The sequence below is a fragment of the Pogona vitticeps genome, chromosome 4, assembly GCF_051106095.1.
Source record: "Pogona vitticeps strain Pit_001003342236 chromosome 4, PviZW2.1, whole genome shotgun sequence".
In the NCBI taxonomy this organism is placed as follows: domain Eukaryota; kingdom Metazoa; phylum Chordata; class Lepidosauria; order Squamata; family Agamidae; genus Pogona; species Pogona vitticeps.
The window spans coordinates 103,815,001-103,830,406 of NC_135786.1; the positions used below are offsets into that span (position 1 = coordinate 103,815,001).

At 37.8% G+C, this 15,406-nt stretch overlaps 1 protein-coding gene across 4 annotated transcripts in view; it reads left to right on the forward strand.

Annotated features, from left to right (window-relative positions):
* Positions 1–15,406, forward strand: part of DENND1B (DENN domain containing 1B) — a 217,211-nt gene that overhangs the window by 42,985 nt on the left and 158,820 nt on the right. For all 4 annotated transcript variants that reach the window (XM_072998076.2, XM_078392296.1, XM_072998074.2 and 1 more), the window contains exon 3: positions 1,754–1,797. In XM_072998076.2, the coding sequence (XP_072854177.2) occupies positions 1,754–1,797 (44 nt within the window). The remainder of the gene's footprint in view (positions 1–1,753; positions 1,798–15,406) is intronic.

Genomic DNA, 15,406 nt, shown 5'->3' on the forward strand with positions numbered 1-15,406 from the left:
ATAAATAAATAAATAAATAAATAAATAAATAAATAAATAAATAAATAAATAAATAAATAAATAAATAAATAAATAAATAAATGAAAGCACCTACAATGGGGACGTGAGCACCAGGACTGGACCACAGAGCAATGGAAGAAGGTTGCCTAGTCTGATGAATCACGTTTTTTTTAGATCAGGTGGATGGCCGTGTGTGTGTGTGTCATTTACCTGGGGAAGAGATGGCAGTAGGATGCACTGTGGGAAAAAGGCAGACTGGTGGAGGCAGTTTTATGCTCTGGGCAATGTTCTGCGGGGAAACCTTGGCTGCTAGCATTCATGTGGATGTTATTTTGACATGTACCACCTACCTTAGAGATTGTTGCAGACCATGTACACCCTTTCATGGCAACGGTGTTCCCTGATGGCAGTGGTCTCTTTCAGCAGGATAATGTATCCTGCCACACTGCCAAAACTGTTCAGGAATGGTTTGAGAAACATGACAAAGAGTTCAAGGTGTTGCCTTGGACTCTGAGTTCCCTAGATCTCAATCTAATTGAGTATCTATAAGATGTGCTGGAACACTAAATCTGATCCATGGAGGCCCTACCTCGCAACTTGCAAGACTTCAAGGATTTACAGCTAATGTCTTGGTGCCAGATACCATAAGACACGTTCAGAGGTCTGGTGCAGTAAATGCCTCAATGCATCAGAGCTGTTTTGGCAGTACCACAGTTCAAAAGCATCAATTCTTCGGTGGTCAGCCTTCTTTATGGTCCAGCTCTCACTTCCATACATCACTACTGGAAAAACCATAGCTTTGACTATGCGGACCTTTGTCGACAAGGTGATGTCTCTGCTTTTTAAGATGCTGTCTAGGTTTGTCATCGCTTTCCTCCCCAGAAGCAAGCATCTTTTAATTTCATGGCTGCTGTCACCATCTGCAGTGCTCATGGAGCCCAAGAAAGTAAAATCTGTCATGAGTTTATCTATAGCCTATTAATATACCATAACGATGTACAGTGAAGACCAAAACAATAATGTTCCATAAAAATGAAATTATTTTAAGTGTTTTGAAGAGAGTTGTGTTTATTTGAACATTTTTAAATGCATTGAAAATCCTTCAGTACAGTCGCAGGGACATGTTTAAGGTTTGTACAAGACAGGAGGCAGTTGGATATCCTAGAAAGTCAGATTGGGGCCAGACCTGAGATAAAATCTGTCTCCATGACACAGTCATATTATTTTCTTAAGCCGGTGCCAACTTTCATAAAATCAAATAATTTTAGAAACATAGGAAGTGCCAAGCTGTAACTGATCACATGTCTGTGTTTTTTTTTAATGTATTAGTTTGTAGTTGTAAATCCTAAATCTGAAGGCAAAGCCCATTAGTTGAGAACTTGAAAAATAATGAGATAAGCTTAAATTATGCCAGCTCAAAAATATGTTTTGCGTTTCTAATACTTCTAATTGTCTTTCAGAATGTTGAAATCAGTTCTTTCAGATGCACTGAAAGAACAATATAGTTTGAAAAATGTGGAAAAAATCAGTACAGGATAACTTTCTGTTATGTTAACAAATATACAGAAACTTTGATTAATATGAAATTAAATAATATTTTGAATAATCTATTACAGTATCTTAGTTTTGAGATACTTTTTTGTAGCTTATCTGTGAGCCTGAAGCTACATTGACCCTCTTTAATATTAATGTACTCAACTAGAAGACACTGTTCCTCTCTCTCTGATTAATGCTGTCTGTCAATTATTTACAGATCCTGTGGTTTTGTGGAAGTTCCCCGAGGACTTTGGAGACCAGGTTAGAAACACAAGATTGATCCTTTAAAAATGACAGATTAATAAAAATAACAAAAACAATAATAATTTCAGCATCCTCTGCCTTTCTACTCCTTTCTAACACTTTCCTATTCAACTGAAGAAAGGCAGATGGCTGATGATAGCAGAAAGAGAGTCTTCACCAGCTGATTTGATCATTAGAATGTGTTTGTGGCAGGAAGCGTCACACACCGTGTGTTAGCTGCTTTCATGAATTTATCACTTTTTAAAAAAAATCTGGAAGGATATTATGACCAAACACCACTGATGTTTATTGTTCTGTAGTCATGAATACATTCCCATGGGGAAAAAATGCATGTGATGAAAATTATAACAAAATGTATGACACTCCTGATAATGTGAAGTACTGGTTTTGGGCTTGTGTATTGTACATTGTTGGTGGTATCACAGCATTTGTGAAAATGTTCACACACATGGCAGAGTTATTGTGGTACTTTGACATATAAACAATCTAAGCAGAAAGTAGTTACTTCAGTAAACAGGTGATTTTCTTATAACTACTGATGTTTTAGTCTTCACACCCAATGTTCTGGTGGTAGGGTGGGGCAGGTAGAGAGGTTTTTATTTACTGCATTTGTCTTGTTTTTCAGAATGTCACACACTAAACCAGTGCTCCCCAACCTTGGGCCTCCAGATGTTCTTGGATTGCAACTCCCAGAAGCCTTCACCATCACCTCTGCTGGCCAGGATTTCTGGGAGTTGAAGTCCAAGAACATCTGGAGGCCCAAGGTTGGGGACCTCTGCACTAAACAGAAAAAAAAACAGTATAAATACTCTTGAGTACTATTTTGATGTAGCATTTTAGAGCATGAATTAAGCCTAGCCTTTCAGGAAAAAAAATACATGTCCTAAAATTCTGAACACAGTTTTGTACAGGGATTGAATGGACATATCAGCATCTAATAGGATTGGCCTGTTGTTGATAGCAGAACCTGTAAAGGTGGATTTTTTCCTCCCCCCTTAGCTCCTGGTGCTCTCTTAAAATCCATCCTGGAAATCCTTAGTGCAGATTTTCAAGGGACATGGAGGACTGCAGGGGAAGGAAGAAGTCCTGTTGGGCTAATGGATAACCACTAGCATGGGGATGCATTTGGGCCAATGAACCTGTTGCACAGAGATATGTAGTCTTAAGTGTTCTGTTTCTTACCACAAGGGCCAATGCTGGTAGGAAGTAGATTGAAAGCTAAATGGCCAGTCTTGTTTTGATTGGGAGCAGTGTTTGCTGGTGTGTGTATTTGCATGATGTCATCTGTGTTTGTGCATATCCACACATATACACTCTCCACCCACCTCTGAGAAAACATCATGGGGTCCTGCTGCTGGTTCTTCTTCTCCTTCTTCTAGAAAGTTATAAGGAGTAGAAAAGGTAATTACATTGAGCAGGGGTTGGACTTGATGGCCTTATAGGCTCCTTCCAACTAAATGAGTCTATGATTTTATGAAGAACGATCCTTCTTATTATGTGGTGAAATACTATAGTAGTAATTTTGTCTTTGGATGTGTGAGATGTAAGTTCACTTGCCTTTTCTCTGTAAAGCTCATGAGGGAGTAAGTCATTAGTAACACCCTATGTCTCACTTAGCTGTTCAATTAAATTAAGGCAAGAGGGCAGACAGCAACTTGCCCTGATTTCTTAGGATAGGGGCAAGAGAAAAATGTGAATAAATATAATAAGAGGACGGACTTGAAGAGAAACTATCTGAAATTAATAACAAGCTACGTGCTAGAAGTAAATATGTTACTGAGAGAAAATTTTGGGATATGTTGATGTGGCTGAGTGAATAGCATTAACTAAGTTGACTTGTTAATTGATAAATGAATATTATAAGTGAACCAAATGAGATTCTTTTTTAGAATCCTTAAAAACAAAGCTTGATTTGTGTTCTAAAAGATGTGTTCAGTAATTCTCGATGACAAGTTCTGCACTGATAACCATGTTAGAGTGGTGACTTCAGGTTCTCAACAATAAATATTGATCTAAATATTGGTTATCTTTGTTATATCCTTAGAGCAGGAGTCACCAAACTTTTCACATGGAGGGCCACATAATATATTTTTTATATTGTTGATGGCCAAAGGAATGCATGTGTATGTACGTGTGCGCACTCCCACTCCCCCACCTGCCCAAATGCGTGCACTCCCCCACCTGCCCGCACATCCGCCTGCACACGTGAACGCACTCCTGCATGCACTCCTGCCTGCCCACCCACACCCACGCATGGGCTGCATAAAAGACCAGGTGGGCTTGATGTGGCCCATGAGCTGTACTTTGGAGACCCATGCCTTAGAGGTTTCTTATATACAGGACTTTTCATCCTAATCTTTACTTAATAATTATAATACCCCGAATGTGAGTATATATTGAAATTTTGGTTTCCAAAGAAATATATGAAATATTAAAGTTACATTTATGAAAATGTCCCAAAGAAGTGCTTTTATCGATGTTTAAGAGTGAGCAATGGATTTGGACAAGAAAATAACTGATTACAAATTTAGTAACACTGGCTAAATTAATAATAGCAAAGAACTGAAAAATTTGATGTGATCTCCAATTAAATGAATGGTATAAAGAAGTATGGAATAGAGCTATCAATGATAAGCTAAAGTATAATATTAAAGTAAGGGAAGGAACAACAAATAACAATACAGTTAGCAATATTTGGAGAGAATTTATTGATTTTGTATTAACAAAGGGGAAGGGTTGTGTATCCAATGTATTTTTGGAAGAGGAACAGGGCCATGTAGAGTGAAGGAATACAGTATATCTCCAATGGTCCCAGTGTGGGGGTGGACACTGGGTTGTATATGCAATAACTTAGTTGTTTTTTAGATTTGGTTATTTTGTATGTTATTTGTTGATTTTTATTTTGGTTAGTTTGTAATTTTTGTGTTTACTTTAATTAAAAATAATAATAATTGTAGCCTCTAACACACACATACTTACACACATAGAAAGGGGACCATTAAGATCTGTGGCTGTTCTCCACTGACATATAGTCTGCCACATTATATTTTTTAAGTTCAACTCTGGCTGCTTAAATTTCTTTGCAAGAGCAGCTTGATTTTTAAAGGGGTATAATCTTGGAGCACAAGCTACTTTTACTTTGAAGCTTAGGAGCATGCATGAAACCATCACTTTCTCTTTTTCTTTTTACCTCATCTCCCATGGAGTGGAAGAAGAGTATAGGTATGCCAGAATTTTGCTGAGAAAGACTGTATGTTTTCTTCTAATGCTTTTAGATCCCTGGAAATAATAAGAGAATATGCAAAACGTTCCCATCAAATATCTTGCATAATCTTGCTTCTTTCCTTTAACTTCTTTTTGATTGCTGCTTCCTGAACTGTTTTTATTGAAGAACACAGTTTGGCAATTTAGGAACCAAACAGCATCTTCAGTATGGCTCAGTGGCTACCAGTTGTCAGCTTAAATTTTACAGGAGATAATTTTTTGAGACCTAGCATCTCAAAATGAAGATTAGCTCATTGAATCAGCGTGGATTTGGTGAGTCAGTGTTTATGTAAATTTCATTGATTCAGTGATCCTACTCTAGTTGTGATCTGTTACTGGATTTTAGCCACTAAATGACTAGATGAAGATCTGTGACTAAATCCTAAGCAAAAATATATAGAAAACATTGCAGTTTTTGAGGAGATAAAGACCTCTGCTATATTAAATGGAAAACTGAAAGTATCCTTATTGGTCCCATAATATGTTTCAGTTAAATTCATTGGATTAATCAGAATTAAGTTGGTTGTGATTGTTTTTAGTTATGTATTGTTTTAGTTATATGTTTCAATGGTGTTCTTTCTCTCTTTGTTTTCTATTAAGTAATTTAAAATAAAAATGAAGTAAAAGTATAGAAGAAAGAGTAGTTAAATCATTTTCTCTTAACTAGCTGTACTCCTTTACTCTCCCACACTTGAAATTAAGAAACAGTGATGTTAACATTTGTCTCACTCACAGATTAAAATACAATACCTCTCTTCAGAAACAAAGCACTTAGCAAAACATAGCAAGAAAACATAATTCATTCTCTTCCATGCAAGAATCCATTTTTAGCTTTCATTCTTCCAAAGCTCTCCACAAAATTTGATTCATCTCCACCTCTTCCTTTCTACCTTACAAACCTTTCTTTCTTGTTATAAACATTCTTTTCTTGTCTGTTCTCTCCATTCTTCTAATATAACTTGTGCCAGGAGCTCACTAGGAGTCTGTTTCTACTCTGTTTTCCCGAAAATAAGATCTAATCTGAAAATAAGCCCTAGTATGATTTTGCAGGATGCTTGTAATATAAGCCCTACCACTAAAATAAGCCCCAGTTAAGTGAAACCCCACCCTCCACCATTGTGCAGCAACCAGAAGAAGATGACATGACTGTATTTGAAGAAATGTAGATTGTTGTACTTGAAAAAAGTAAAACATTCCCTGAAAATAAGCCCTAATGCATTTTTGGAGCAAAAATTAATATAAGACCCTGTCTTATTTTCAGGGGAACACGATAAAACCAGATTGGACACTTGGAAAATGGAAATAAAAGATTCTTTGAGAATAACCTTTTCCTTAGATTTTCCTATGTCCATAGAAGTTCTGTTTGGGATTCAATAGCATAGCCTTGGCTATGATTTCAGTATACTGTAAGCACTACCCTATTACTCCACAAGAAAAAATCCCCTGCCCTTCACTAACTTCTAGTACCCCAGTTGATAAAATAACATGTCTTTTCCCAGCTTACGAGCACTGAAGGGATTTTAAACAAGTAAACAAAATTTCAAAGATTATTGTGATATAATTCATTGAAGTGATGAATTGAATACTTCCCTTGCTCAAACATTCAACTCTGCAAGTGTCCATAATCTCTTTATTTCGCCAAATATCAGTAACTGGAATAGTAACTGCCAATAGTAATTTGTTGTTGATTTTGTGTGGCAGTAAGCAGTTTCTCGATTCTCAAGCCCCTGCTTTCAGGGGAAGGATTACTTTTTGCTCAGCTAACATCAGGATAGCAAGAGCTACCAGTGACCTTGCTGAAGGAGGACAACTCCATCAAGTTGGCCTCTAACTGCTGTTGTCCAAGGGGTTCTAACTCCCAATGAGCAACAGGCCTGAGGAAAATACTGTGTGATAGGAACAACTCTGTCCTCCTATCCTAGTGTTTGTTCTGTTAATGGATCTTGTCTTGAGTGAGCTTCTGGTTTAGCTCTTTGTCCTACCTCTGAGACTTAGATTCCCAAATCTGTGTAGACATTGGGCCTAAGAATGTGTTCCTTTGTTCTAGCAAGATGTGTGGAAATTCTCTCTTGTTAAGATGATAATCGTATATATTTGAACATGCTTAGAACATGCCTTGAAATGGTGGGGAAGTATATTATGAATATGTTAAAGAAATAAATAAAATAATGACGTATAATAGAGGCTTTGAAGAAGACAATTGAGAGGGCAGAGGATCAGCAACATTTTTAATGCCAGTTCCTTTGTTTGCCTCGATAAATATAGGTTAGGGTCTGGTTGAAAACTGGAAAACTGGAGGTAATTGGAAGTTTTTTGGGAATAGACTCTGAAAGAATATGCATACAGAACTAGATTTGGGCTGTATTCCTATCTAGTACCCAACTGTGATTTACTGAGGTGGGAATGGACCTAGGTGAATATCAGGTCTCATGTTGTCTCTCCCCTTTGAAGAAGTTGCAAGCAGATTTCATTTCTAGTTTTGATTAAATGTAGCTTGTTTCCTTGGAATGCTAAGTAAGGTTGATGAAAACTGATCAACTTCATAACCATACTTTGAAGTTAGCTTCTTCAAAAAACAGTTCATAGTGTAGAGAGGGTGGGAAAACCACGGAGAAAAGGCTAAGAAATCTTTATCCTGATCTTTTACTTCAGTTGTTGTTACATTCGCTGAATTGTATTGGCTGAATTGTATAATCTCACTCCTCAACAAAAAAGAAGGGAATTATATAAAATCTCTGCTTTATGACTGCATAAAGATGGAATTTCCCCCTTTAATTGTGTAGATAACTATGATAAAAAAACCTTACATGATACAATGTTTTTGTTATTTAGAAAAATGAAACCTGTCAATCTAAGTGAAAATCTTAAATACATAGATCAATTATACTTTATACTTGGTACAATACATCCAAACACTTTGTAAAACTGTCGAAACAAACATTTACTATGGAAGATGTCAGGAAAGGATACACAGAGTTCAATGTATGAGCCTATTTATATTTTATCCTGAAAATACAGCATAGATGTGGACACGTTAGTTAGTCCAAAATGTTTTGTGAACATCGTGTAGTTAGTTTCTTAGTTTGGAACATAAGTAAATATTATGAAGATCCGTGGGAGATGCTCCGGCATCTGGGTTCTAAAGGGCCGGAAGGAGCTATAATCTTTCTTTTCCAACCCCTGAACAAACATGTACATGAGCTTTCTGTGCACTTTATAATTTAAAAAGTCGACTTCTCATGCAGTTGGAGGGACAGGTGGCAAGTCCAAGTGCATATATTTTTAGGCTCATCATAGTTTTTGTTTCACAGTGTTTTTCCATGTTGCACTTCATCAGCATATGGTATAGGCAAGCTCCATCTTGACCAACTCTTTTGTTATCTTGTTATTGTTATACGTCTTAATGACAGTTGTAAGCCATAGTTCTGGATGTAGGGGTTAGCCTACCCTGGGGAGAAGAGGGAGAAACAGCAGTGTGGATTATGGAAATATGAATTGATCTAAGAAGGAGCTCTCTTGTAATAGAATGGGGCTCAAAGAAAGACAGAAGAGAAGCTGGTGAAAAGACGATGGAATATGATGTGAAAATGATCATTTGAATGCTTTCTTTTCATTCCCAGCTGCTGTGTTCTGGTGAAAAGGCATGCATTTGTATATCTTAAGGCTGGGTGGAAAAGAGCCAGATGAATGGAATTACTTGTTAGATATGTTTTCATTTTGAATCGGATAAATTATGTGCATTTTAATAGACTGTATGCATATGTTATCCATCTTATTGTACAGCTGTAATATTACAGAGTACTTGGTAAAAAGAAAAAAAACTCATTTTTATCAAGTGGGACATTTAATTTAATGATATAAAACATTGCAGTTATTGTATATTAACCAACAAAAATTGAATGATATATTTGATCTGTATCATTTGCTGTATGCATAGATACAGTAAAAAGGAGACATTTTGTTTCGTGGAAATGAGTTCAGCACTCAGTGTTGGATAAAAGTAATTATTTTTCATTAGTAGAACAGTATCTTTAGCAGAAACTCTTGCAATATCTTTCTAAAGAATGTATTCAATAATGTCTGACTGAATAGGCAAATGGCACCTGCTTGGCACTTGTTTGACTGGCCAACTTTCTACTTTGTCTGACTTTATCTATTGGTAATCTTCTGACGTCCCTTCTGAGTATCACTAAGAGTGAAAATTGGTTTGTTGTAACCATGAGATAGGAAAACAAGCTAATATATTCGCGAAGGCTTTCACGGCCAGGATCTAATGGTTGTTGTGGGTTTTTCAGGCTCTTTGGCCGTGTTCTGAAGGTTGTTCTTCCTAATGTTTCGCCAGTCTCTGTGGCCGGCATCTTCAGAGGACAGCACTCTGAACACAGAGTTTCATCCTCAGAGTGCTGTCTTCTGAAGATGCCGGCCACAGAGTCTGGCGAAACGTTAGGAAGAACAACCTTCGGAACACGGCCAAAGAACCTGAAAAACTCACAACAATCAAAACAAGCTAACTTTTCATCTCTTGTAGATACTGACCCTAAACCTCAGTGTAAGTAACTTCAAGAGGAAAGGATTAGCATTGGGTAAAGATGTTCAGAGCAGCTAATTCTATCTTCTTCCTTGTCCCTTCCAGTGTCTCTCTTTTTCAACTGTAAACCTTTTCAGCTTTTCATTGAACATTCATGTTTGTGTGAGTAGAATTGAGATTAGCCATGTTTGCCCCAATCTTGGCCTCTGTAAATTTCCAGGAACATAGTGGACTCGTTCTCCTTCTCTCTGCCCTTGCTGTTACATTTAAGCAAACATCTCAAAGTGATTTTTGCGTTGATAGAATGGAGGGTTTTGCCTATAGCTAGTCATTTTTTCTTTCTTCTTCTGAGGTCTGTTTATAAAATCTGTAATATTTGCAGTTTGGTATTGTACAAGTGAAGGTGATAATCACATAATCTAAACCGCATTCTGTTCACCTTATCTTAAGCACTCCTGCTTAAGTGGTACTTTTGACGCAGGCTTTGGATGCCAGATCCTTGCCACAGTACATGGATTGTCCTATAAGGGCATAAAGTTGTACAATTAATGAACCAGCTCAGCACATTAAACCCTGTGCAATGTCAGGAACCCAAATTCCTTCTTTTACTCACCATTACTCACTGTGCTCTCTTATACTATTTGGGAATATTTGCATAATACAAACAAATGACACTAAAAGAGTGGAGTCACGGACACACAGTTGGCCAATAGAGGCAACACACAATTCCTCCATTGATGGCAATGGACCTCAGAAAACTGTTTTACAAATAGATCTTCCAGTAAAGATGGTTGTCCTCAGCATTCAGAACTAGATTGGTAACTCTGCAAGAAAACTTACTAAAAAAATAGTGTACAAATATTATCTACATCCTGTAAGGCCATCCATATTGAAATGTGGATGCATTATTCCAAAGTAGAATTTAAAAAATGAAATACAGTGGTGCCCCACATAGCAATGATAATCCGTTCCAAAAAAATCATCGCTATCCGGATTTGTCGCTATGCGGGGCAAAAAAACCCCATAGGAACGCATTAAAACATGTTTAATGCATTCCTATGGGCTGTAAACTCACCGCTATGCGGAAATCCTCCATGTGGCTGCCATTTTCGCTGCCCGGTAAGTGAGTAAAGGGCGAGAAAATGCGGGCGGCCATTTTTTCCGGAGGCCATTTTGGAACCGCCGATCAGCTGTTCCCAAAACATCGCTATGTGAAAATCGGTAAGCGAAATGCTTACCGATCATCACAAAGCGATTTTTAGCCATTGAGAACATCGCAATGCAATCGCTTTTGCGATCGCAAAAAATGCATCGCTATGTGGATTAGTCGTTAACCGAGGCGCTCGCTATGTGGGGCACCACTGTAGTAAATATTGCATTGGACATTACATAACAATTACTCCTTTTCACCTACTTCAGTGGATGTTGTTCTGTCCCTTCAAGGCTCTCTGGAGGCTGTACTGCAATGGATGCGGGAGAATGGGTTGAGGCTGAACCCGGACAAGACGGAGGTCCTGAGGGTGGGCTGCCCCTCCATTGGTGGTTTGGGAAACTCCCTCTCTTTTAGTGGGGTGACTCTTTCCACGAAGAGTGAGGTTCGCAGCTTGGGAGTACACCTGGATCCAGCGCTTACCATGGCAACCCAGGTGGCGTCAGTGGTCTGCTCCGCCTATTTCATCTATGGCTGATTGTCCAGCTGCATCCCTATATTGATGGCGGGGCCCTAACCACTCTGGTTCATGCACTTGTAATCTCGAGATTAGACCACTGTAATGCGCTCTTCTTGGGGCTACCTTTAAGATTGATGTGGAAGCTTCAAATGCTGCAGAGTACAGCAGCCAAACTACTTTCTCATCCCACTGAGAAAACACCAGCATATCTCTCCCACTCTGGCTGCCTTGCATTGGCTGCCCATTCATTTCCGCAGTGATTTCAAAGTGTGAATGATGACATATAAAGCCCTAAATGGTTTAGGACCTCAATATCTAGCAGAACGCCTTCTCCCACCTAGATCTACTCAGGTCACTCGCTATAGCCAGGAAAGATGGCTGAGGGGCCTAACTTCGAGAGAGGCCCAAAAAGAAAGAACTAGAAACTGGGCCTTCTCGGCAGTGGCCCCTCGACTATGGAACAGCCTACCATCAGAGATCCGCCTGGCATCCTTGCTGGGTGTTTTTAAGAGCCAATTAAAAACTTGGCTCTTTAGGCAGGCCTTCCCTCCTGTCAATACTTGACTTTTATTTTCTACTTAGTCTTTTGTTTACATTTTCCCATCTTGATTAATACTTTATTGTCAATTTAACTGTTGTTTTAACTGTTTTATGAATAATTTTATTGCAAGCCGCCCTGAGTAAACAATGTCTAGAAAGGCGGGATAAAAATCAAACAAACAAACAAACAAACAAACAAACAAACAAATAAATAAATAAATAAAATTACAGAAGTGTGGGGTTGTTCTACTACTAAGTGTACTCATTGTTGAAAACAAAGGACTACACAAAGATTTGATAGCTCTCTTGCTTGCAGATGAAAGGTTACAAATTGGCCATAAATGGAAGTAGTTAAGATTAGCCCTGACATTACCCCTCATGGATAAATAAACAAATAAATTAAAAATATTGCAAGGTGCAAATCAAAAAGACAAATCCACAGAAGTTTGGCTCCCATTTATTCAGTATGTGAATATAGGCAGCACACAGCTTGGTGATTGATCAGCCAACTTTATTTTTGGAAAGGCACATTTTAAATATCTGAGACTTGATTTGTTCTTTGGCCATAGGATTGGCTACATCTTCCATGGAAATGCATATTTTCCCTTAATGTTATTACCTGGCTCTGCCTGGCTGTGTAGTTTTATTTACCCAATTTGTTTTTTTAAACTAAATAAAACATTTAAAAAGCTGTAGAACACCACTTATTTGGACTTACAATATATAAAAAGTATTGAGGTTTGACCTTTTTTTGTTCTTTTTATTTTGTTCTTCATATGTTGGTGAGTTTTTAAAACAAGTAGCTCATTTGTAATGATCATGTGAGATTGGAGCAGACTTAAAATGAAGATTCAGAAGACCTGGCATTTCTTTCCATTGCTGAATTCACTACAACACTAATTTGTAGTATTCACAACTTCCATATGGTGTTTCTAAAGCCCTGTGAAATGCATGCATTTGTATATCTTGAGGCTGGGTGGAAAAGGTGTTAGATCCCCTTCTGTTTCCCCTCTCCTATTTTCATTGTAAAGATATGATTGTGCTGTTGGATAAATTATTCATTTTTCTTGCTATATAGCACCCAGAGACCCACTAATTAGATACTGCTCAAATATGACTCACAGAGGAGCGTTACAGGTCTTGCCGTGTTTGCCATTCAAAAAGGTATTGTGGAATCTATGCACAGGACAGGTTTAGAATCATTTGTACATTTACCCTCCAGATACGCTTTCTGCTGCAACTCTGGCCGTCTGCGTTGTAGTCCAGAAGCTATTTCTTAGGGAACAGTTTTCAGTTAGTGGCTCTGGAATTCTGGCCTTCGTTTTTCTTAATTTACATGATCAGGAAAATTATGTCTGACTTCAGAGATTTGCAAAATATTTACTTGATTTCTGCATTGCAAATCATGATGGGAGGAAAGGCTAATATCTGGGAAGGACCCTATCTGGCTGCTTTCGAAACCGAAACACATGAAGAAAAATGAAGAAGTCAACAAGGTACAGCAGACTTTTTTAAAAGTATGGTTAGTGCAACACGTTATTTGAGTCTTAGCCTTTTCTGATCAGGAATTCTTTTAGGTTCTTTGTTGTCTTACTCCCTTGGTGAGGCCCTTCAAATGTTGCTTGACCCAAATTTCAGCAGTCCTCAGTCAGAATGGCTAATACTGTAGTTGTTAATGGTGGGAGCTGAAGTCCAGCAATGTCTTGAGAGCCACAATTTTTTTTTTTTTACCAGGCTCTTGGGCAAAAGTATATTATCTTTCCTTTGGTCTCTGGTTCGCTTATGTTCCAAGCTTATCTGTATTTCTGATGATCTGCTGCCATTAATTTCCATGAGGTCTCACAAGTGATCTTCTTTTTCAGTGTCTATTTCCCTGTATGTCACCATAACATTTGGAACGCTACCTTTCAAATGCCTCTTTTATATATGATTTTCAAATAATAATTTTTTGGGGGGTTCTGCACCAAGCCATTGGCTGAATGCCGTGACGTTATAGAATGTTAAAAAACATTATAACTGTAGAGGTGAGACTATTCAGATATGAAACCTAGTAGTTGTTGTTTCGTCGTTAAGTCATGTCCGACTCTTTGTGACCCCAAGGACCAGAGCATGCCATGCCATGTCTTCCACTGTCTCCCGGGGTTTGGTCAAATTCATGTCGGTAGCTTCAATGACACTGTCCGACCATCTCATCCTCTGTCGTCCCCTTCTCCTCTTGCCTTCACACTTTCCCAACATCAGGGTCTTTTCCAGGGAGTCTTCTCTTCTCATGAGATGGCCAAAATATTGGAGCCTCAGCTTCAGGATCAGGCAGTAATATCATGGACATCACAAGAAGGAGCCTTGTTTTATGATCACACACACACACACACACACACACACACACACACACACACACACACACACACACACACACACACACACACACACACACACACACACACAAAAAAAAGGAAAAGAAAAGAAAGATATGGATTGTTTCATTTCAGCAGACAGTATTGCTGGACAACTCACTGAAAAGATCCTGAAGGTTGGGAAGGTAAAGGAACTAAAGAAGAAGGAAGGATGTAGCCTGAAGAACAGAATAGGCAATCTGTTAAGAAGCATAGCCCTCACACACTGGTCCACAAATGTTGGCTTGTCTTACTAAACAATGATTGTGCTGACCACTTGCCATCGCCTGTTCTCTGAATCTCTGACACACAGAGACAATTTAGGGCTTCTGTGATTACTGCTGAAAGAAAAAAAAAAAACAAAAAAACAAAAACAAAAACAAAAACTGCAGGAGAAAACTGTGAAACTTCATGCCTTTCCCAAGCAAATTTCCTTGGCCTACTAGGAATCTGAATACAAATCTCCGGACTCTGAGCCCAATATTCTACATACTACACATTGGGTCTCCATATGCCTGCTAGAGCTAACCAAATAATTAGCTTTAGATCTTTCATTTCTTAAGGACAGACTCATTTTCAATTCACTGCTTGAGGGTCTTACTTTATGTTTCTCATGGCATTTTTGTGACACTTCATTTCAGATTTTTCTAGTGTTACTTTTTTCCATATATTAATATTTCCTTTTATCAGAATTATAATTTTTTAAAAAATGATGCTTAATTTCATAATTTCACCCATAAACATATAATATAGAAACCTCTGGATTGTGAAAAAGACTCCAAATTATCATAGATATTAAAGAAACCTCCCACATAGTAACTTTTTCGTAGATGTGTAGATTTTTAATGCCATTTTGCACTGTTAGAAAAGTACAGTATTAGTACTTCTCTGTTTCCTATCTTCACAGAAGATGGGAGGAATAGTTATCTTTTTATCATATCTCTTGCTTGATAAAAGTTCCATAATACTAAATTTAATTCGTGATACTAAATTTAATTATATAGTGTAAATGATATGAAAATGATAATTAGATCATTACTTTGGAAAAGCAGTTCAAATATTTGAAAAGCAGTTTGGGTATTGTCAAATTTACGTTACTAAAAGTGGTATGATTTAAAAAAAAAATAGCAGTAAGGCAACTGTAGAATTTGTAGTCCTAAAAGATATTAAAGACTGTGTAACAGTCTCTGTGTGACTTTTGATGGAGTACA